Raw genomic sequence first — 24,066 nt, 5'->3', positions numbered from 1 at the left:
CAGAGGATGAATGAGGATGATATGTATGAGTGTAAATGAAGTGTAGTCTTGTACATTCTCAGTTCGACCATTCCTGAGATGTGTGGTTAATTGAAACCCAACCACCAAAGAACACCGGTATCCACGATCTAGTATTCAAATCCGTGTAAAAATAACTGGCTTTACTAGGACTTGAACGCTGTAACTCTCGACTTCCAAATCAGTTGATTTGGGAAGACGCGTTAACCACTAGACCAACCCGGTGGGTTAAACTGGCACACCTAAGCATGCCGGTCCTCACGACTGGGGCTATCCACCCTTCCGTATTCTGTGCTTTTGTTTTAAATCCCTGGTAACGAATTTGGACACAGCCGAAAATTTATACGCATCATTTAACATCATCTGGTTCATTTTTCACAACGAAATGCTTAAAATGTTATCTAAAAAAGACACAGTTCAATGAAACTAATATGTACAGAGCTGGTCATGCTTACTAAATTTTACTGGACGTTATTTTGAAATTTTCAGAGGTAAAATTTTCAAGCCTATTTATTTTGCCGAAGATTTTGTTGGTAAATTTACACCAATTTTTTTTAAACTATTACTATTCATCGCTAAAATATAACATTTTATTGGAAAAAATGAAAAATAGTGAATACTAAAATTGAAGCAAGATATTTATGATGTTAACTTTTTGGTTTTTTGTTACCCTGAATCAGTCAAACACCTTCCAACCTTCCAGCAATTCTCTCTCTCTCTCGCTCTCTCTCTCTCTCTCTCTCTCTCTCTCTCTCTCTCTCTCTCTCTCTCTCTCTCTCTCTCTCTCTCTCTCTCTCTCTCTCTCTCTCTCTCTCTCTCTCTCTCTCTCTCTGTGTGTGTGTGTGTGTGTGTGTGTGTGTGTGTGTGTGTGTGTGTGTGTGTGTGTGTGTGTGTGTGTGTGTGTGTAGATTGTGGAAAAAAATAATTTCAGGTGCAGAATAATTTTGTTAACCTTTGTTGTTGGATGAGAGTTTATATTTTGTGGATTTTAAACTACATTTTATTGGAATAACTACTACTTAAGCACGCTGAATTGCATAAGTATTTTTGCCAGTTTCCATTTTTATTTTATGTTCTTTTTTAACGTGTTCATATGATGGAGAACCTTTCTCCTGTTTACACATTACTCGCTTTACAAATAAGTTATGTAGTAAAAATGAAAATTTTTTATTTATATTAAATGTAAATATTGGTAATATGATTGTACTTCCATATTTTTTTTGTAATTTGTTAACTTTTTTTTTTTTAATTTTAGGTCATGCGAGACCTACAGGTGGCATAATGTGAGGCGGCACCTGGGCGATGGCAACAAGTCCTCAGATACAGCAGATGTTGGCTCACCCTCATCCAGTGGCCGAATTTAGAGATCCTGATCATTACCGCAGTCCTATTGAAGGCAGCCATGAAATTGTCAGACCAAAACCTAGAAGGTAACTTCGTTTTTTCTTAGTTAAATAAGGTTTAATATTTTTGACTGATAATCTTATAAAGCGACGCATCGCTTTAGTTTGACAAATTTTGATTCTAGCTTATAAATATTTGACTAGGAATAATTTTTTTAAATACTTTTAAAAGCATTAAGATTTTCCCATTTTCATATCCTAGAAACGATCGTAAGATTGTTGGTATATTAAGCACTCTATGAAATTAGCAGTATATATTACGTTTATACTAAGTGTTGGTCGTATCCACACTCAAGTTGAAACATTTTAAAAACCATTGCTGTTTTATTGAACCCTATGACTAAAGCAACACTATGAACTTTGTTCGCTGTTATCCCAGCTTACAAAATTTCATTAGTAAACTTAAATGAATACAGGCAGTTAAGAAGGAAGCCGACTAAAGGGAATGGTCAGCGGACCTCGTGCCTCGTGCTGCAGTACTAGCCGACCTGCGGCGGGACTTGATGGTGAAATGACGAAACGCTCCGCGTTTCGTCATTTTGAGTCGATGAGAGGTAACCCGATGAAAAAACTAATTATTTTTTCATCGCTTTTTGTGCAGTTAACACAGACTAATTTTCCACTTTCCATGATTAATATATATGTGTAAATATATACACAAACAAAATAGCACTTTTACGACTGCACGTGTTTCACTACGAATGAGAATCTTTTAAGTACTCCAAAATTTTTTCTAACTACTGCACGCTTGCTTTAAGTTACGTGGTCTTGCGAGTAGAGCCAATCACAGCCACACCACCAGTAGAGAACCAATTGCATCGCAGCACGCTTCAACTCAGCTGGCCGCCGATATACTCTCTCTCACACTTCAATCTTTTTTCCCCCTGTTTAGCCTCCGGGAACATCGTGATATCACTTCAGAGGGTGAATGAGGATAATATGTATGAGTATAAGTGAAGTGTAGTCTTATACAGACTCAGTCGACCATTTCTGAAATGTGTGGTTAATCGAAACCCAACCACCAAAGAACACCGGTATCCACGATCTAGTATTCAAATCCGCTCACCACTGGACCAAGCCGGTGGGTTTCACACTTCAACCTTCTTTTTTTCCCCCTCTGCAATCAAGTTTATCTCAACCCAAGAGATTGACTCAAACAAGCCTTCCCGCCTACCGACAATATGTCCGGCACGGCAGGTCGGCTCGACGGTCTGGATCTTTTGATTCTTCGATTCGCCCGCCTCAAACCACCAGAGAGGAATGAACCGGGCTCGACTATGACGTTCCCGGGTCCCTCCCCAGCGGGCGGGACTCAGTCTGTACACTTTATGTTTTTACCTCTATGCCTACCTCAAACCGCCAGGTGGGGAAACCGGGTCCGACTACGTCGTTCCCGGGCCCCACCCAGCGGCCGGGTATCGGTTTTTTTTTCTATCTCAACATTAAAGTCTCATCCATATTCCTTACGATCTGTCTCTTTAGTTTTTAGGATCTCGGTGACAAGGTTCTCAATTATCCTCCATTGTTGTTGACCTTTAAGCATAAATGCTGCTATTGTATTTGGAGTGGCATCCAAGACTCGAGCTCTTTCTCCGTGTTCTTCCCATTTGACACATTCAAATATCGTACGTTGTGGCGAGTCTTTATTTCCGCAATACAGACATTTGCGAATTCTCTCTTTCTAAACCTATTCAGGTAGTCACCGAATTTCCCGTGGCCGGAGAGAAACAGAGATATAAAGTATCTCACTTCCCCATGTTTCCTCTCCAGCAATGGTCTCAATCTGGGGATTAACCTTCAAGTCCAGGAACTTATACGGGTTGTGTTCCACTCTTCCTGCCATTCTTGATATAACAAATCCGGTATCATCTTCCTTGTTCATGCCTTCGTAGACTCGCTTTCTTCTGTGGGCCTGGAGGTGAATGGGTGGTACCCCCGCCAGTACCTCTGCAGTGACTTTAGAAACAGTTCTACAAGATGATGAAATTTTCAAATTCATTCTTCGTTGGTAGGTAGTTTAGTCTAATTTTATTCTTCTTAATGTTAAAAGCTGTAAACCAAGCCGGAGTGGTATACAATATGATGTCACTTTTCATAGCCTTTGACCCCCATGTGTTTCCCTAAAGAGTTGGTTTTTTCTGCCTTACACGTGACCATCTCAAGGTATTTATTAAATTTTCCTGATTGTTGGAACCAAAGCCTGCCCTTTTAAAAATATTTTTTCTGGGTATACATATTATTCTATCTAAACCTCAGTATGCCTGAAATATATTTTTTCAATATTTATTTATGAAATACAATTTTAAAACAGCCTGAAAAAATTTTAAACCCGACGAAATAGTTTGGCTTTTTTACTTTTTATTTTATTAAATACTAAATTTGAAGGTATTAAAATTTCAAATTGCCTCAAGGATTTTTTTGTAAATAAAATTTTGCAGAGTCAAAAATTCAAGTATTGGCTAGGCCTCACTTCAGCCAGGTCTTCGATTTTGTATTCAGACATTACAAAAGAAGTGTTACACAAATTTCACGGTGCCTCAAATACCTACCCGAAAATGTTTTAACAGCTGTTTGACATTATTAACTCGCTCTTGGACTATGTATGTGAGATTCATGGTAAGGAACCTTTCAATCGAATTTTGAAGCACTTCCGCTTATCCATTAAAAAGTTTTAAAAAACTTTTTAAAAACCACTCTAATATTAAATGCACTAAAAAGTAGATAATAGAATTATATAAAAAAAATTTTAAAGCGCCACTCTTAAATTAAACACACTAAAAGGTAAAAAATAATTTCAGGATGGTATCTCAGAATGGATGTGACAACAAGCTTTGATGGTGATATATAATATTATGTGAAAATCTTAGCTTCAAATTAAAAATTTGATGTTTTTGCCAATTTTTTCATATGCGTGATGAATGGCCTAAAGAGTAGGGTATAAATATGAGCACTCCATTCTTTGCAAGGAAGAATGAATATTTTTTCCAAAGCTATTTCACCAGTAATTCATTGAACTGTTCTTTTTGAGACTCCTGTGGCAGACCAACACGTTCTACAACTTTTTTTGGGGTCACTAACAAGTATTCCAATTGCAGCTTCTCCTGCCATGTAATTAAAAATGTTGTGTATGATTTCTTTCATTTAGTGGTGTGGATACCTTATCCATGTAAATTAGACATAATATTCAAAATAATAAAATCAATTCAGTACAATAAGAATAAAGCTTACAAAAATTTAATAATTTAACATGAATAAATCACTTTTAAAATGTCAACTACTTTCAAGAATTGAGACATAAGAACACTATAATCGGATGATAACCTTATACTCTTTGGATGCACACATTTAACTGGACAGTTTTTAACTGCAAATACAGCATAATTTAGAACGGAGTCATTTACAAAAACAAGTAAGTTTCTGAATGAATCAGGAACGGTTTGTATAAATAGAGATTTAATGTTTCATTTCAATGTTTAGAATGACACATTGTTCGGTTATTATTTACATAAACCTGAATGAAGAAATTTTTCTTCTGTATGACTCATTGCCTAGGCTAGCATACAGTTGTTCACCACTCCCAGAACAAAGAGCACAGCATAAACAGTAGACATCAATCTTGTGCCTGGCTTGGATATCTTATACAATTTTAAAACTATAAATAAATACATTTAGGCCTAAACACTAATCAGTAACAGCCGATAAGTCTGCATAATATCGCGTAACATATCTAATTTAATATCTAATAAAGAAATAAATTATTAATTTAATAATATATAAACTCAGGATTAAATAAGTAACTAATAAATATATTACATGAATTTGTTCATTGATTGGAATAAACAGTAGTCGTACCACATACATATTGTCATTAATCGAGTAGTATTGCAAACCTGTGCTCGTTAGGCAGCAAGATATATATAGCTATGCTGTTCATCAGATCTGTGCCAATTCAACTTGGACAAGCTATACACTGATGGCTTATGTTCCAACCAGGAAAGTAATACTGGTGTTGGAGGAGTGTACTGTGAGCCCTTTTCATTTTACCATTCAGTTGGAAAATACCATTCAAAATTTGACGGGGAGGTTGCTGTGATCAATATTGCTCTCTGACAACTCTTTGTATGATTATGTGCCTTTGGTGTAAGGCACTCTTTCTTTTTTATTCTGGCTAACTCATCTTTCCAACATTCATCCACTTTAGTGATCTTAAATTTACAGACCTCGATTAGACAGCTACAAGTTGCAGGTAGGAAAGTTATTTTTCAGTGGATTCCATCCCATGTGGGCATATATGGAATGAACAGGCTGATTTTTTGGCAAAAACAGGCGCTCAAATCTTGCTTTAACAGCCATCTGTATTATCTTATTATTCAGCAAAGCTCTTTGTTAGCAAAAAATTCAGAGTTTCTAAATTCAAATTATACTATAGAGTTTTTAAATTCAACAAACTCTACTGTTGTGTGATGTAAACTATAGTTTCTAAAGTCAGAGTTTCTCGACAATATTTCATGTCATGTAGTGGAAATAAAAGATTGTCTTTGCCAATAGAGAATGAAGCTATTATACCTGACAGTCCTAAAAGCAAGATTGTGGTCATGGCAATAGGCAACACTATTTGCCATGAATTAATATATATTATTCGTCTAGATGTGTCATTTTTAAGGAGAAAACATGTTATGCATTAGGAGCGTGTAGTGAATGAATGTGATTATTTTAAAAATTGTAAAGTAATGTCTGTTAGAAAGATCTATTTGCGATTACGGAAATTAATGACAGTATCAAAATTAGAGCATTTGAAATATATGTATATATATATTTTTTTTTGTAGTATAAATTATAAATACATTTTACTTACAAAAAATAAATAATAGTATTATCTTTTAAGATATTTCTTAGTGATGTTAAAAAACTGACTAAGATCTGAAAAATGTTGTCCTGATCCAAAGTGAGTTTTATGCTATATTTTATGTACCTGCAGTGAATAACTTTATGTAGTTTTGACATCAACATTTTTTTTCTGTGTATATTTTCATGAAAGATTTAATGATGAGAGTTACAAAAATGTAGGCAGTTTTATGAGATATATGGATTATTTACATATTTAAAAAAATCTGTTGTCGACACCACATGACTTCCTTGTACAACTATTAAATTACATATACACATTTTTTAGAAATGAAAATATATAAAATTTTATTTCATTAATAACTTATTGAATTCTAATTTATAATAATTTTTTTTACAATCAGAGGTTAATAATAATTAATAAATAAAACATGAACTTTATTTATTCAATTAACATTATTACATTTGGTATACATTAACAACTGTAAATAATTAACTTTTAACATCATTTTGCATATATGTTAATGATAAATAAAATAGGATAATCAATTGCATCGAATGAATACTGCCATAGAATTTTACTCGACCAGTGTCTATTCAAAACTAAATAATTCTGTACACTGCGTATAGGATGCAGCTGCATTGCATTCCATCATACGGTGGTATATTTCTAAATATTAAGTGATATGAAGCACATGTGGCTTATAGAATGCAATGTGTCAAAATTTTACTGTAACATAACTCCCCCATCCCCAAATAAAACACGTGGGGTTGATTATCAGGCACAGGTGTGTTTTCCTGTAAATATTTCGGTATAAAATACAATAATAACAATTACAATTAATATAGAATGTAATATTATTACCCAAATCGATTTATCACCTGTGACCGTATTATATTTCCTGACCATCAACAAATAAGTTTGTTTTTTTAAAATTCTAATCTCTTCAGGTCTAGTGATAATTCAGAGTGTTGCACTTCATTCATAATCAATTCATTTAAATCAGTAAATTTAGGATACCCATAACCTTTAATTGTATACCGTAGTGGGCTCTCCTTATATTGACTATTATTCGAATTTATTAAATATATCCCTTGTAGCACTTCAGTTACACTTTCTTTTTCACTTACATCATTAATATTTCTTACCAAAAATAATACGATTCTAAATAATAATATAATATAATTTTCAATTAATATTAAATAATCAGATGATGTTTCACCAGTCTATTACATGTGCACTTATGTAATAATACCTATTAAATTACATATAACATTTTTAAAAGTGCATAAAATTATGTTTCACTAATAACTTATGATTTTTTCATATTTTTTATTTTATTGTTATTATTGAATAATTATTTATTGTAAAAGTTTTTTTATAATCACAGGTTAATAATTATTAATAAATCAATATATTTAATTTAAAAAAAATTAAAATAAAAAAGGAGATGAAGTCTGATTCGAACCGATGTGCCGTCCCCTTATAGATCAAAATATTTCATTTGGCTATAACTCTGGAACCAATGAAAATAAGTATCACTTATGATAATCACTGAAAAGCTCTCAATGATGACTTATTACTGCAGTTAAGAAAAAGTAAAAAATCCAATTTTTTTTATTTTGGGCTTTTTTGGACACTTTTGGTTCAGTTAATTGCAATCAAAAGGTGATGTGCACAACTAGACGTTACAACAGTCCTAAATTCAAAATTTCAACATTCTACAGCTAATCATTTTTGAGTTATGCGAGATAAATTCGTACAGATGTCACGCCTAAACTAGTCAAATTGGATTCAGGGATGGTCAAAATGGATATTTCCATTGAAATATGAAAACAGAAATTTTTCGGAATCACAATACTACATTTACTTTTACGAAGTAAAAATTAGCATACAGAACTTTTTTTACTAATATCCTTATTTCATAATTATGAACTCATAAGTATTTGAATCATAATTATGTGGGAATTATATTTACCATCTTATCATCTCAGACAGGGTATACGATATGAATGGTATTAAATTAATAAAGTTCCCTTATGTTTTTTGTTTACTTTTTTTATTAAGCACCATTAATTATCAAAAACATGAGATTATATCTGTACTGTCAATGTTATTAACAGTAATGCTAGTAGTAATTCACAGGGATCTAATAATATATTACCAGTTATTAATTTTGAAAAAATGTTCATCATATAGATGCGAAAATTGTTTGCTGTGAGGTGTGAAAATTGTGTTTCTTATCTACTTCTTGTTTTAGAAACTCCTTTACATTTTGTGTATAAAAAGAACTATTCTGATATAAAAATAATAAATATTTTTATCTCTCTATTATTTTCTCATTATTGAGAACTCTTTTGAGCTTTTAGCATTAATCACTCCAGTAATGAATCAATTAAAATACCCTCAAGTTTTGGTTATCTTCAAATGATTAGTAAGGGTTCAAATGATTAGTAATGGTTAGTAAGGTAAAAGATACTAATTTTTATTTCATATACGTATACATTACAGTAAAATTAAAAATTTTATAATGGTTAAAATCTAGCATTAATTACTGATCATGGTGTTTAAATGTGGTTCTTTTCAAGAAATTTCAAAGAAGACCAAAGGTCTCAGTTCAGAGTTGTAAATTGGCCATAACAATTTTGAAATTTAAAATCAAAATTTTTATTTAACTTGTTACACATTTCCTTAACCCGATGTCATACCCAACATGCTAAAAATGTATACAAAATTACATAGTTTGAAAATTTTCAATTGAAATAAAAAGAGTTAATCTTGTGATTCTGTTATGAGACAAGTTTATGGGTTATAAGTGCTTTTGTGTTTGGTGTTCTGTAATTTTTTTCCTCAACACCAGTCTTCTCAATCTTTTGCCAAGTCAATCCTTTGTCTCGTCCTCTAATCGCTCTTATTAAACAGAAGAGCATATTTTATGCACTACATGAAATTATTTCGGCTAACATAACCCTTTTCTTTATTTTTTTCTGTTTATCCTCCAGGAATCACAGTCAGGTATTACTTCAGAGGATGATATGTATGAGTATAAGTGAAGCGTAGTCTTGTACAATCTCAAATCGACCATTTCTGAAATGTGTGGTTAATTGAAACCCAACCACCAAAGAACACCACCAGTATCCATGATCTAGTATTCAAATCCGTATAAAAGTAACTGCCTTTAGAAGGACTTGAACGATGAGGTTAACATAACCCAGTTAAGTGAAACCATATTTCATCAGTGAAAAAACACACTTAATTCAGACCACTCATCAAAACAATGCACTAACAGTAATTCAATACATCAAGGAATCCATAACCTTAATTTCATGAACTACAGCTATTTTTGTGTATATAGATATATACATTTTCAATTTATTTGTCACTAGTAGGTTGTGGTTTGAGGTACTCTTTGACTGGTGCTTACTGTGCCAGCTTATTTGTTCTTTGAAGATTATTGTATGAGTCTGTTAACTAGCAGCTTATGATCAGAAATGAAAAATAAAGTTTATCATTTATGATAGAATTTATTTTTAATCGAGTACAAACCCCTTGTTTTAAAATTTTCTGTTTTACAATTTATACAGCAGCTCTTGAATAAAATTTATGTCTAGAGGTACCAAATTAAATAAATCTTCAATTATCTGAATTTTCTTAAAATTGTTTTTTTAAGTTTTCTCTTTTGTTAATTGATAGGATTTTAAAATATAATTGTTGCAGTACTTTTTTCAACTGCTATAACACATAAAATGTAACAAAAATGTGAATAATTATGAGATAGTTGCTGTATAAAGGGCAAACCGACATATTTTATGCTAAGTTACGGTGCCCCCATAACTTTAATTTCAAAATATCCATAACTTTACTTTCCAATTTCACTGTAAAAGTGGTTTTACAGTATGTTAAAAGTGTAAAGGATTGTTTTCATCAAGCATGGCTTTTTGTTTCACGACGAGGTATTTTTCATATTCTGCAAAATTCATATGAAAATTTACAAAATTTGTTTAACACTAGTTAAAAGTATTTTAAATTAAAACTGTTAATAACGTATAGAGATATATTCAATTACAAATTAATGAATGATAATTCAGATAGTTAATGATTAAATATTTAATTTTATAGCTTATTATAAGGATAAACTCTCTTCCTTGTACATAATTTAATGTGTAAGCCAAAGAAAGCTGTGAGAGAATTCAGTTGTTCAGACTTTGTTACTATTGTTTTTCTCATGTATTGTTCACGTTTATTTATTTTTCTTGAGAACAGAAAGTGGATTCATTACTTTCACCTTGCCCATCTTCACATCCCTCGTGTGTGAACTGAGTGTGTTAAGAGATAGAACAGCAAACAATAAGATGTAAACTTTCTTCACGTTCATAAATTAGAAATATTATGAAAAATTAAATGATAGAAAAATTTAATTTAATATTAAGTGCCATGAAAATCATTATTTTCATTATACTACTTATACAATTATTAAATTATCTTTTAAAATAATTTCTTTACCAGTTTTTCTTTTCAAGTTTTATAAATGTTATTAAGTTTTATAAAATAGTTAATGATATCTGAACATCTTGTTTTGATCAAAAGTTTCCTTGGTTGTTCTTAATCTTCCCAGATTAATAGTAAAGCAGTTACATAGTAACTATGAAATATAATAGCATACCTATCATTGCTGATATGATCTGTGTAATGTAAAATATATGTTGTAATCTGAGTACAATATTTATGTTTTTATTTATTTCCAATTTTGAAAGATCATGTATCTGATTTAATAAAAAGAACCAGATGTGGACACTACATGACTTTCGTGTATGCCTATTAAATTACATATACACATTTTTTTGTTGCGCTTTATTTAAACTTATTTGATTTGAAAGTGAGATATGATCATCCTCCAGTTCTTTTATAAAATTGACAGTTACACAATTCCATTGTGGTGGACACCACATTGCATCGCATTATTTTGTAGTGTACATATCAGTATTTTATATTAGTCTATTAATTTTGTTTAATATTGTTCAAATAGTTATGTGATGTAAGTGAGAACATGTCTGATTAGTATTCATGCACAAATTGGTTCAAATCTAACTTTTTTTTTAACTTTTATTTTTACATTTAAAAATATTGATTTATTAATAATTATTATTCCCTGTAAAAGTTTTAGAATTAAAATGATAAGTATATAAAATTTTATTTAACTAGTAACTTCTGATTTTTTTAATATTTTTTTTTATATCGTAAGTTAATATAATAAATCAATATTTTTAAATGTAAAAATAAAAGTTAAAAAAAAAGAAGGAAAGAAGGAAGTTGGATTCGAACTAATGTGCCTTCCCCTTGTAAGATTCAAATATTTCATTAATTAAAACTTTATTTGGCTATAACTCTGGATCCTATGAAAATAAGTACCACTTATGATATATAAAGCTGTCAATGAGGGCTTTTTACTGCAGTTAAAAGTCCAAATCCAAATTTTTTTGGATTTGGGCTTTTTTGGACTTTTGGTCCAATCAGTTTCAATCAGAAGGAGAGGTGCACAATTAGATGTTACAAAAGTACTGAATCCAAAATTGCAACATTCTATGGCTGATAGTTTTTGAGTAATGCAAGATACATTCGTATGTACGTATGTACAAATGTCACACCGAAACTAGTGAAAATGGATTTAGGGATAGTCAAAATGGATATTTCTGTTGAAATCTAAAAACCAAATTTTTCATGATAACAATACTTCCTTTATTTCGTACAAGGAAGTAAAAATTGTATTAGTATTCTGATTAATTAACTGAATGAGCACTAGAATGAAATAGATATTTTTAGATTAAGTAACAAGTAATTTTTTTAAAATTAATATTGCATTTTGGACCCCTGGATTTTAATTCATGAAATAAAAGACATTGTATTCCTTATTGCATTTATGCCAAGTTGTAAGACAGCAATATGTATTGTTAATGTAAAGTGGTTATTCCCTTAGTTTCAATCGGAAACATAAGAATTAGGACTGGAACTCAGGTTTGTTATTAGTAATTTTTACTCCGCTTATTTGTCTGGTGTAAATATTTTTAATTTTTCTTAGTTATAATCTAAATTATATATTAATTAAGAAAAATCTCTCGTTCCAATTTATATCATTTGATAACATGAATCTATTGGTTGTGTAACCTTAGAATGTGCTTTCATATGAGTCTAACTGGATTTCTGATTCTGATTGTCAAAAATGAAGGACATTGATATTATTTTTGCAATTTGTATAATCATTCTTTACCATAAGAAATAAAATTTAATAGTAAAGTCAACATCTCTAAAAATTTATATTCTCTTTTAAAAAAATTATTTCTACTCTGGTCAAATTTCTAAAAAAAAAATTTCACATGAAAAATCCCTAGTCTGTCTCTTATACTTATAAAATAAAGTTAAGGTGTTTTACTGGATAATTTAATTGTTTAATCTGGAAGACTGGATTTTGCAAGAGTGCTATTTATAGCTTTAGTAGGGCAGTAGTTTTACATTTTAATGCTTTAAAATGATTTCTGTATGTTTCACTCTTTTACAATTCACTCATTCTATCTCATTTTTTAAAATCACTTGTTTATAAATTTTATTTGTACACTAAATATTCATTCCATTAATGTGCATTTTAATTTTATATTTTTATTTGATTTTTCAAAATTCATTCTATTAAAGAAAAATAATTATTATAGTAAACAAAACTTAAGATATTTGTTTTGTTCCCACCATTACTATTTACTAACCTATGTTTCCCATTTAAGTAAACTATGCTGTTAAGTTCCTCTACCGAGTGGAAACTGTCTATATTTCATTGTTCCCCACAAAAATAAGTACATTAATTTGTTATGTTGGATTATTTACTAGTCTTCATTATAGCCAACAACATGTATAAAGCATCAGTGATACAAGTGAGACTAGCTTTACAAGTGAGACTGAGCTGACTAGCTCAGTGATACAAGTAATGACTAGTAACATCATTACTTTAAAAGTAATGATGTTCATTATGAAGGCAGTTCCTGGGGGTTAAATTGCGAGGATTTAATATCATTGGGCTTTAGCATTCTGATATGCTTCATTATATTAAATTCAGTGAATCAAACCATACCACTTATCTCTTTCTCTCGTAACTCTGGCATGATCCCATGCCAGAGATGCTTGTTATTCTTGGAAATGGCAATGCTGTTTTCATTATCAATTTATGTTTCATTTCAGGTGGGTTACAACCATTACCTTATATTATGCCAGCCAATATGTGTTATACACACATACACCCTCTCTCTTTTTCTGTTTAGCCTCCAGAACCACTGTAAAGTATTACTTCAGAGAATGAATGAGGATGTATCAACATAAATGAAGTGTAGTCTTATACAATCTCAGGTTGACCATTTCTGAGTTGTGTGGTTAATTGAAACCCAACCACCAAAGAACACTGTTATCCATGATCTAGTATTCAAATATGTATAAAGGCCTTTACTAGGGTTTGAACCTTAGATCTTTGACTTTGAAATCAGCTGATTTGCAGTAATGAGTATACCACTAGACTGACTCTGTGGGTTCGTCACACAAATAACCCTGTAAAGCAAATTCTCATATTCTACTATATATTCTAGAATATTTATTATATAATAACTAAACAGTTATACCATTAAGAATTGATTGTTACTGCGTGATGTGCTTATAATTCTATATTATATGCAAAAAAATATGCTAATTGTTGCATGTAATTTTATTACATGAAAACAACAGTCATTGAAAAGTGTTTATATTTTTAAATAATTCAGTTCCAGAGCCTGGATTTTTTTAATCAAAAGCTTGAAGTTTAAATCTAACTCGACCTAGTTACATTTACGAGAAAAAATTTTTGGTACCTGATTAGAAGAAATTTTAATGATCTGAATTGGTGAAAAGTTAATGAAAATGAAATGTGATCCTTATTATAGTTTAACAATAGCTTAGAATTGTAGTTTACTACTCTACTCACTTTTTGGCTAATGGATAGAATTTGAATGCAGTTAATGTAACTTAAAATTATACTGATCCTTAAATATTTATATGTATAAATAAATTCATATAGATTTTTGTACTTTTAGTTCTATCCTTCACAATATATATATATATATATATATATATATATATATATATATATATATATATACTATTTTACTGAAATTAGTCTTTTTAAGATTGATATTATTCCTCTGTACTGTTAAATTATATTTTAAATTCTATAATATAAATATAAATGTGGTTTATATTATAAAATTTAAAAAAATATATATATTATTTGCTCTTTGAGTGTATGTGAATAGTATATTTATATCACCTGTAGCCTAAATATTTTAGTCATTCATTGAAACAATTATACCAATAACATATAATCATATAATAAGGGCTACAGTTTTATAAATGTTAAGATTGAATAGAGATGTTACATGATATTAGAAAGCAGCGGTACTCTTTGTGTAAATAATATAGTATGAATAGTATATAGTAATATTAATTTAAATGAAAGGATTTCCTAGTTTATAAATATGCAATAAATTTTGACCACACTGTCTTTTTATATATAGTATTATCTGTATCATCTTATTAGAATATAGCTGCTACTAGCCAATATTAGTGGTTAGCATATCATGTCATGTGGAACAAAGGTGAGAAGGGAAGAGATTGCTAATTACCAATTGTTCTTTGTTCCCACATCAGAACGAGGTTGACTTCAACCTCTTCAGTTCTTCAGTTTCTTTCTGTATTTTGCAAATGATGTATCTATTGCTTTTTTACTGCTATAAGTTTATTTTTGCAAATTATTTTAACACTTAATTGTTATTAAATGAGAGAACTTCTTAGAAACAAAAGAAAAGCATTAGTTTTTCATACTGTGTAAATAATGTTTTAGTGATAAGGGATTTTGTGTAAAAAGTGTTCATTTTTTTTTGTTAGAATTGTTAAATAATATATTTACGTGTTGTAATTAACTACTTATATACTCTTTAGACATTTTGTCATTTTAATTACATTCTTTAATGTTACTTTAATAAATATACAAATGTAATGAAAATTAAAGTTTTGTAATCTGTAAATCTAATGACATTTTGTTATTAATAATGCGGTGTTGTGACAATTGCTCGTGTCATCTGTGTCGTGAGTTAGCTGTAGGCTTGATTAGTAAAAATATTTCTGGTGACAGTACTAGTAGTAGTAACAGTAATAATACTCGTATTAGTAGTTTGGGTAGGAATAGCAATTTTATACTTCGTGGTAGAACTGAACTATTTAAATCTGTTATTGAAGTTCCTGGACCTTCAGTGCAACCACAGACAAACAATTGGTATTTGTACTTATTTTCATTCTATTCCTGTAATTTTCATGTTAAATATTGCGTTCATAGTTTTAATCTTGATAATTGCTTTCATGTAGCAGAATTCACTTCACTTTCTATTACTAGCAATTCTTCTTTCTAAACAAGTTTTGGAATTTGTTTCACTGTACAACATGATGGTTTACAGTATTTATGTGCGTAATGAAATGTGATAAATTATTTAACTTTAATAATACTACTGAACAAATATATAAAATTTGAAATAAAAGTTGAGCTGTTATTAAAACAAACTCTGCCATATATGTAATCAATTGACTGCTGGAGTTTAATATAAAAAATATTGGATGTTTCTGAATTAAAAAAGTAGATGAAAGATATGCCTATTAGCGAAATAATGAAACATAGATTTATTAGACATAAAAATTCATTTACAGAAAAACGTTAGAAACAGTGGAAGATATTAGTCCAGCTTATTTACAAGTCCACAATACACCATCTAGTTGGCCAATTGATGTAGTGATTAGAATGATAGCTTCTAATTCATTTGATCTCAGGTTTGATTCTCAGCAAGAGGTCTGTCATTCTTTCTCTTACTGTTTCATCTGCACCATCTTCCTCATTAAAGTACATGCAGAAACATGTCTGAGCTCATATTAATAAAAAAACAAAAAAAAAAATTAAATTAGAATAATGTGAAATTCCCCAAATTTTTCTTTTTTAAAATACAGGCAATCTACTTAACAGTTTTAAATGGGCCTCACCATATCATCCACGACCTAGTTCACTGTTTCTACTTTATTTCATTCCCATCATTTAAAATTTATAAAGAAATTACATATATTTATGAAGCCTTTAAAAAATTCTCAGTAGGATTTTAAAGCTATATTTAATTTTTGTATCTGCTAAAGTTTAGAAATTTAAGTTCACAAAATGTTGATTTTCAGTTACATTTTTATCTTCACAAAACCTCAGATATATTGTGCTTTAGTAATTTTTAGGATTATATTTGAGCTGTCATTTAAGAAGCAATTATCACAAAGCATGAAATAAGGTTTTAAGGTAAAGTTTAAAATAAGAAAAACATTAATAGTATATAAGCGAACTCCATACACGTACCTGTATTTATGTGTAGATAGAAATTCGTACAAACTAAGATTACTCATACATCTAAAAATGGTTGATTTATTGAATTTATTACTAGCATTCAAAGCAAGTATGATTTCTGTAATGATTAATCCTTTTTTATCCATTTGCACATTGTATCATGAACAAATTACTTTGTGAAGTAAAACAGTTTGTTCAGAGTGATATGTTACATAGTTTATAAATTGCTGTGCTAATCTTTTGGTTATTCCAAAATTGAGATTAATAATAAAACAAAATTGTACAACAAAACCTCGTATGAAATGAATAAAGCATTTATTTAACGTTAAATAACAAATGAAAGTACAATCTAATTTATTTTTATTTGTATTATTGTCTAAATCAATGTTCATTTACTACTTTCAGAAGGTGATAGCTCTGTAAACTTATTTCTTTATAACTCGTGTACTTTTGAAAAGGATATAGGTTTTAGATTGAGAAACATAGTTATTTTGATTGAATGTCTAGTAAATGGCCCACCAACCTAGTTCATCTTTTGACAAACTTTTCCTCTCTCATATTTGTTTAAAGTCCACTTCATTTTTGATTTTATCAATCTCATTCATTACAAACACTTTAAAGGTATTTTATTCCTTTTTTTTCTGTTTTTACTTTTGTCCGCATTTTACTGACATAAAGCATTCGCTACACAGCACATGAATATTTTCAAAAATTTCTTTTAATCCTTTGATTTGTATTTGATTTAGCAGATTTTTTTTATGAATGTGCAGGAAAGAATAAGCTCTCCTTGTTTGTGCTGATGTGCTTTCAATGTTTGCATTATTTACATCCATCCTTTAAATTTTACTTTCTATGCTACAAAATTTTTTCGCTTCATTATCCTCCTTCTGATACATTTCATTATCTTCATTTTTTATTTCAGACTAAAATTCTTTCCTTGCAATAAATCCATACAGTTTCTGCCAAAAGAATAATGTTAGCAAATCATTGTTCCTTTCTCCTTTGATAGTTATTCCACTCTTAAATTTCTGTATTGTTTCAATTTTCAAGATAAAAAGCAATGGAAAGAAATTCTCCCCTCTCTGAACTGTTACCTGATTTTTGCATTGATTTTAAATAATTTTTCTATATGTATTTGAGTACTTTTTGCAATACAATAAAAACTGTTACCTACATTACTTTTACTTCATTACAGAATTTAAAAGTAGTATGACTGTGCATTTTCTTTCAGTTTACTGTTTGTAATTGTGACTGATATAAAAAAAGATTAGCTTTTCTTATTGAAGGAATACTGATAAAAATCAAAAATCTTGTTAATTTTCTACTTCACTTCATTGCGTTTTCTTTAAATACTTGTATTTTGATGATACTACATTTACCGTGAGGTAACATATTTTATTTCTAAAAGTTGTAGGACAGGTATTTTGTTATTACACCTATAATATTATTACCCATTAAGTATTTGACATAATTACTTAAACTGATAGAAATCGGGTAGTGTAAATTAATTTGTTTTAATAATTTTTGTTATAATCAAAAGAATCAAATTAATTTTTCTTTTTTGTTTAATCAGTTATTATGTAAATTGAAAATTTTTTATCAGGTGCATTGAACTTAATTTTATTTACAAGCAGTAACCCAAGATGTTTGTAAGTATTTTGTACTACCTGACTGTTATTATTGTTTAACAAAATTTATTATTGATAATAAATTATTTATTTGTAATTTTTCACCTTAAAAACAAAACTACTATTGAAAATATTAATAGTTTTATTGATAAAACTAAATTAAAAAGATAGATTTGACATTAACCTTTAAAAACTAGTTTTTTATGTTGTGCCATTAAACAGTTCAGTTAATGTTAAATTGAAAAATATAATGTTAAAAAAAAAATTGAATATAGTTATTGACTTTTGACTGATTTTTAACTGATGAATATAGCTATTATTTATTTGAAATGACTGGTAAAATAGAACTTAATGAGAAAATATATATATATTTTGGGAAAAATAAAAATTATTTTTATTATTAAATTTAATTTTTTTTAAAATTTTCTGACTTCTCAAAAACTACATTCAAGATGGTTTTTAATAACCTGCCCAGAAAAGTAGTTATAGTGGTTTACAATGTAATCTGCGTCTGGGAACCAAGAGCAGTGTTAAAAATATGATTGAAAAATTTAAAGCTTTTTGCAATTTTCATATGAATTTGTGTTTAAAAAATAAGTATTTTCTAATTATAATCCACTTATTATTGATTTGCTTGCAGAATAAGGACCTCTACGAAATGGTTTCTCCTAAATTCCTCTTCAAATCTTTCTCAATCTCTGTTCTTCCTTTACCTGATTATTCACTTTTTCTTGATATTAATCTAGTCTTCTTCCAGTTATGATTAAATGAAAAATTTCTTTTGCTACTCTTCTGCTTAGATTCTCTGTAAGTGCCCAAATTATCATTGTCCTCCTACCCTGTTCTTTTTATTCAATTTCTTTTCTCCTTTCCGATGTACATTTTTTATTTATTTTTATTATTACAACTTTGAATATGTTCTATCCATACTTTAACAAATAAGATTAGATGAATGATTATAAATGAGAAGTGCCAGACATTTGCTGGGTATTGAGTCCCATTCACTGGTTTGTTAACACTACACTAGCTGGCCAGCCTACTTTTTAGAAACTTCACCTCAGTTATTCTGACTTCCCTTCTCGTATTCAAGAAAATTCCGAATTGTACGTAAGAAAGGAACGTAATAACTCGTGAATATAGCTTGTCTACAGTTTATCGCTGCATCCTTATTTCTCTTTGGGAGTAAAGCAAAAATATCTTGTGGCTTAATACCCAGAAATGTCAATAGACAGAAATCTTTTGAGATCAAGCGATGACAAAAATAGTTCTTGGAACATGGCTGTTATTTCATTAGCAGTTTTGACAGGTATCTTACTGACCCAATCAACACTCATCCTTTCCTCTTGTTAAGCTATTAATTGTTAGATTTGTCGTAACAAGTTAAATTACTATCTACAGTTTTAAAAGGCTTATTGAATGGTGGAAGGAGATCGCACACCAAACACCAATTTTATGTGAATGGTTGTGAAAAGTATGAAGATATGTTTGCTTTATATTAAGCTATTTTGAGTGTTCATAACAATGTCCAACACGACGTTGTTATTTATGAAATTATTATCAATACAGTTCAGCACAGTCTAGGCGTCAGTGCACAATGTCTTTCTAAGTGGATTGGAGTTTCTCATTCAATGGTTTGGAGGACACTTAAACAAAACAAGTTTTATCCTTATCATAAACAGCCAATTCAACATCTACACCAGTAGACGGTTCGCTTTGCTTGCAGTTCTGAAACTGGTGGAATATAAATCAACAACTCTACAAGTATCTTTTGTTTACCAGTGAGGCACATTTCACTCGAGATGGTATCAACAACTTATGCAATGAGCATACATGGGCAGAAGTAAACCCTCATGAAACCTAGGAAGGCCTTCTTTGCAATCAGCTCTTTGTACCATTCATATTACCTGGCTGCTTAAAAATGTTGCTGTAACGCTGAGACGCAAAGTATATTTACAGCATGGTGGCACACCTTCCCACTCCTCTTGTGGTATTTTCATTCACTTAAATCATTGTATCCCGGAGATGGATTGGTCGTGAAGATTCAGATTCCTGGCCGCCAAGATTACCTGATCTAACACCTTTAGATTATGCATCTAGGGATGAATGAAAAATGTTGTATACAAAACAAAAATCCATTCTTGTGAGGAATTAACTGCTCTCATTACTGATGAGTCCAAGCAACTTAAGGACAGCACTGAAGAACTAAAAAGAGAAACAAAAACAGTGCAGAAGTGTGCCAAGGTATGTGTTGAAAATGGTGGGCTTATTTTAGAACATTTATTATAAACTGTTACGTAAAATGCACTTTGGACTGGTCTACTGTTTGTAGATAGAACTTGAAATGTTCTAACTTTCCTTTGTTTTATTTAACTTATCTTACACCATTTTTTTTCAGAATTAAATTCCCTACATCTTTTGTTAAAAAGTTTTATTTAACAAAGTTATTGTATATCAAACATAAAAAAAACAGGGCTTTTATTCCATCCCACCGGGTTGTTCTTGTGGTGAACGTGTTTTCCCAAATCAGCTGATTTGGAAGTCGAGTTCCAGCATTCAAGTCCTAGTAAAAGGTAGTTACTGTTATATGGATTTGAATACTAGATCACGGATGGCAGTGTTCTTTGGTAGTTGGGTTTCAATTAACTACAAATCTCAAGAATGGTTGAATTGAGACTATACTTCATTTACACTCATACATATCATCCTCATTCATTCTCTGAAGTAATATCTGAACGTAACAACCAGAGGTTAAACAGGAAAAAGGAAAAAAGGGTTTTTACTCTCTCTCTGTGTGTGTGTGTGTGTGTGTGTGTGTGTGTGAGTGAGAGAGAGGATGAGAGAGGGGTAGAAATTGAAATCTAATTACCTGTATAGAAAACAATGTTATATAAACAAGTAAAAATATTTCACTGTTTTTTTCTTTCTTAAACGCATAATCCTTGGCAGTTCTCTGAGGTTTTGAGTTTTAAATACGGTTTTCAAAAGAAAAAAAAAATGTTGGTTAGTTTTTTGTTAGTGCAGTGTTTTTATATATATTAATGATTGTATAACATTTATTTTCATTAATATGATGAAAAGATAGGATCTTAAAGGACTAAAACAAAAAAACAGCTAACAATAAGTATTATTCAATGTTTAATTTTAGTAATTAGGTTTGTTTAAATGTACACAGTTAGTTTTTTTATATTACATACTTTGGTTCAAATTAATATTGTACCAATTGCTAGCAAATAATGTACTGAATGATTTTAAAATACAAGTAGCTTTACTGGAAGTTTTGTTCCTAGACATCATAGTCATGAAGCTTGGGAAACTAAAAAATTATTATTCTTAATCTATCTCTTTAAGTAAACTCCATCCTTTACAGTTCAACATCTGAAATATTTCAGGAAATATCCTGAATCAAGGCATAAAATGGAACAGCAAAAAATCGGTGACCAAAACTATTTTTAGGTTGCTACAACGTTACACATTACTGAATACAATTTTACTTCATGCTGTTGACATTTATTAGCAACTAATGATCGTACCAATCAGGACCACTTAAATAAATAAAAAAATTTAATTCATAACTTGGTGAGAGTATTTATATTTTTGTTTTTTTTAAGTTATTAGGAAGCTATAAACTTTAATTATTGTACAAAACACACAAACTCAAAACTATTGCATTAAAAGTAAGGTCTAGTAGGATATTTTGTATTGGTTGATAACTAAATATCTATTTCTGAATATTCAGATTTTTTTTGTAATTGACTGCTCCCAGATAGAAACAACTGACCTTATGTAAAACAGGAAGACATTTTTTTTTGAAATAATACTATCTATGATTTTTAAGAAGTTAGAACCAGAAAAGTCCACAACATTTAGAATTAAATTTTATTTTTCCTTGTTAATGAGCTGTTAAAAATATTTTAAAACTGAAAATTACAGAATTCTGTGTTTGAGAGTTACAGTTTTACCTAATAAGTTATGAAATACATTGTCTCATGTTTTTACATATAAGTGATATTTTTTAATGGTGAACTAACAGTCAAATCAACTTAAGTAGTGTAAAAAAATGACTCAATATTGATGTTTATTTTAAAATAGATTAGTTCCAAATATAAGTAAAATAAATATTTAATATTGTAACAAGACCATCAGTGTAGCGGACTTGAGTAACAGATTTGTACCAATTAAGAAGAAAGTAGTAGAAAATATAATGAGATGAATTCAGAAAAGGGCTAAGAGAAATCCTTTTGGTAATAACAAGTCTGTTTAAAAATCATCTTTTATAATACTGCCCATTGATACACTAAACACATGTCGTTCCGTGAGAAGAGTTAACACACCAAGGTTTGGAATTTCATGGGAAAATGTGAGGGCGGTCAATCATTCTCACACATCGAGTTGAGTCCAGTCTGGCAGGTAAACAGGATAGGAGTATAAATTTTCTGTGGAAGACCAGTTAAAAATCAGTACTGCGAAATCAGTCTAAGCAAGACATTATGATGTATCTGCAAGATGTCAGTCAGCAACAGTATTCTGTGAGGAAGTCAGTGAAGGAGCGAATTTCTAGTGTGAATTAAGTTTGGTGCGATTATGGTGACTTCACAAGTAATTCCAGTATGGACAATACATGAAAAAAAGAAATGGTTCGGTGAGTTACTTTTAGACTATAAGTAAAAGGGATAATATACCACATTTCATTCATAAATTGTTAGGATAGTTTTATTTCTGAACAGCAAAGCTATTTGTGGTGAAAGAACTTTATACTAGTCTTATCTATTTTACTGTTATTGTTAATACTAGACCAGTGGTTAAAAGTATTAAGACTAGTGGTCATGCTAATGTCTTTTGTCAATGGACTGAATTCTGGTTTTCATTATTTATCTACCTGTGAATAAATCCTGACAATTACTTTAAATTCTGTTTTCTATGTAATCACTGTTTATTATTATTACTATTGTTATTGTTGTTGTGATTACTACGATCATTATTTGTTTATTTATTATTGTCATTCTAAGTGTTATTGTGAGTTGTTTATTATTATTATTATTAATTTATTTATTTGTCTTGTTTTACTTATGTTTTTAAACCAATAAATTGTAATTATATAAACATTTTCAATTGCCAATCTCTCAATATCCTGATCCAATCCATGAACAAGTGACAGTATTTTTTTAATGAACTTCACCGCCTGGTCACTCATTTATACTATTTTCTGCTTTTTACTTAATTTTTGAACTGCAAATATTGACACAGGATGGTTTAATTCCAGTATTCTATAAAACTAACAAAATGCTTATTACATTTTTTTAACAAATATTTTAATAAACATTTATTCTTAATTTCATTTTATAGACTTTATTTTAATTGGAAATTAACATTTTATAGTAGTTAATATAAAATTACAGAAATTGTGATTTGGCTGGAGAATCATCATGTAAGTAAATTAGGTACAATTTTTACCCATTTTCTTTTGTAGATATTTCGTAATTTCTAAATAAAATTTTTTTCCAATAACATAAAATAGATTATTTTAATATAAGAATACTGTTATATTGTATTTATTCCCTATGTTACATTCTTTGATATAAAATTTTTAGCCATATTTAATAGATCAGTATACCATTAAATTATTTTTTATGCATTAATTGTACTCGGTTAGACCAGCTTTATAATCATCACTTTCTGGTTTCTTTTACATTTTTAATCTCCATATGTGTTGCAGCCACATACTTTTGATGTATGATATTA

General features: G+C 29.8%; 1 protein-coding gene across 1 annotated transcript in view; it reads left to right on the top strand.

Moving 5' to 3' along the window:
- Nucleotides 1-24,066, top strand: part of LOC142319650 (ankyrin repeat and BTB/POZ domain-containing protein 2) — a 165,689-nt gene that overhangs the window by 53,509 nt on the left and 88,114 nt on the right. The window contains exon 2 of the mRNA XM_075357190.1: nucleotides 1,274-1,448. Coding sequence (XP_075213305.1) covers nucleotides 1,321-1,448 — 128 coding nt within the window. The 5' untranslated portion in view covers nucleotides 1,274-1,320. The remainder of the gene's footprint in view (nucleotides 1-1,273; nucleotides 1,449-24,066) is intronic.

Source organism: Lycorma delicatula, chromosome 2 (genome assembly GCF_047948215.1).
Source record: "Lycorma delicatula isolate Av1 chromosome 2, ASM4794821v1, whole genome shotgun sequence".
NCBI lineage: Eukaryota > Metazoa > Arthropoda > Insecta > Hemiptera > Fulgoridae > Lycorma > Lycorma delicatula.
Note: the sequence above shows the minus strand (reverse complement) of the source record. Positions and strands in the feature narration are given on the sequence as shown.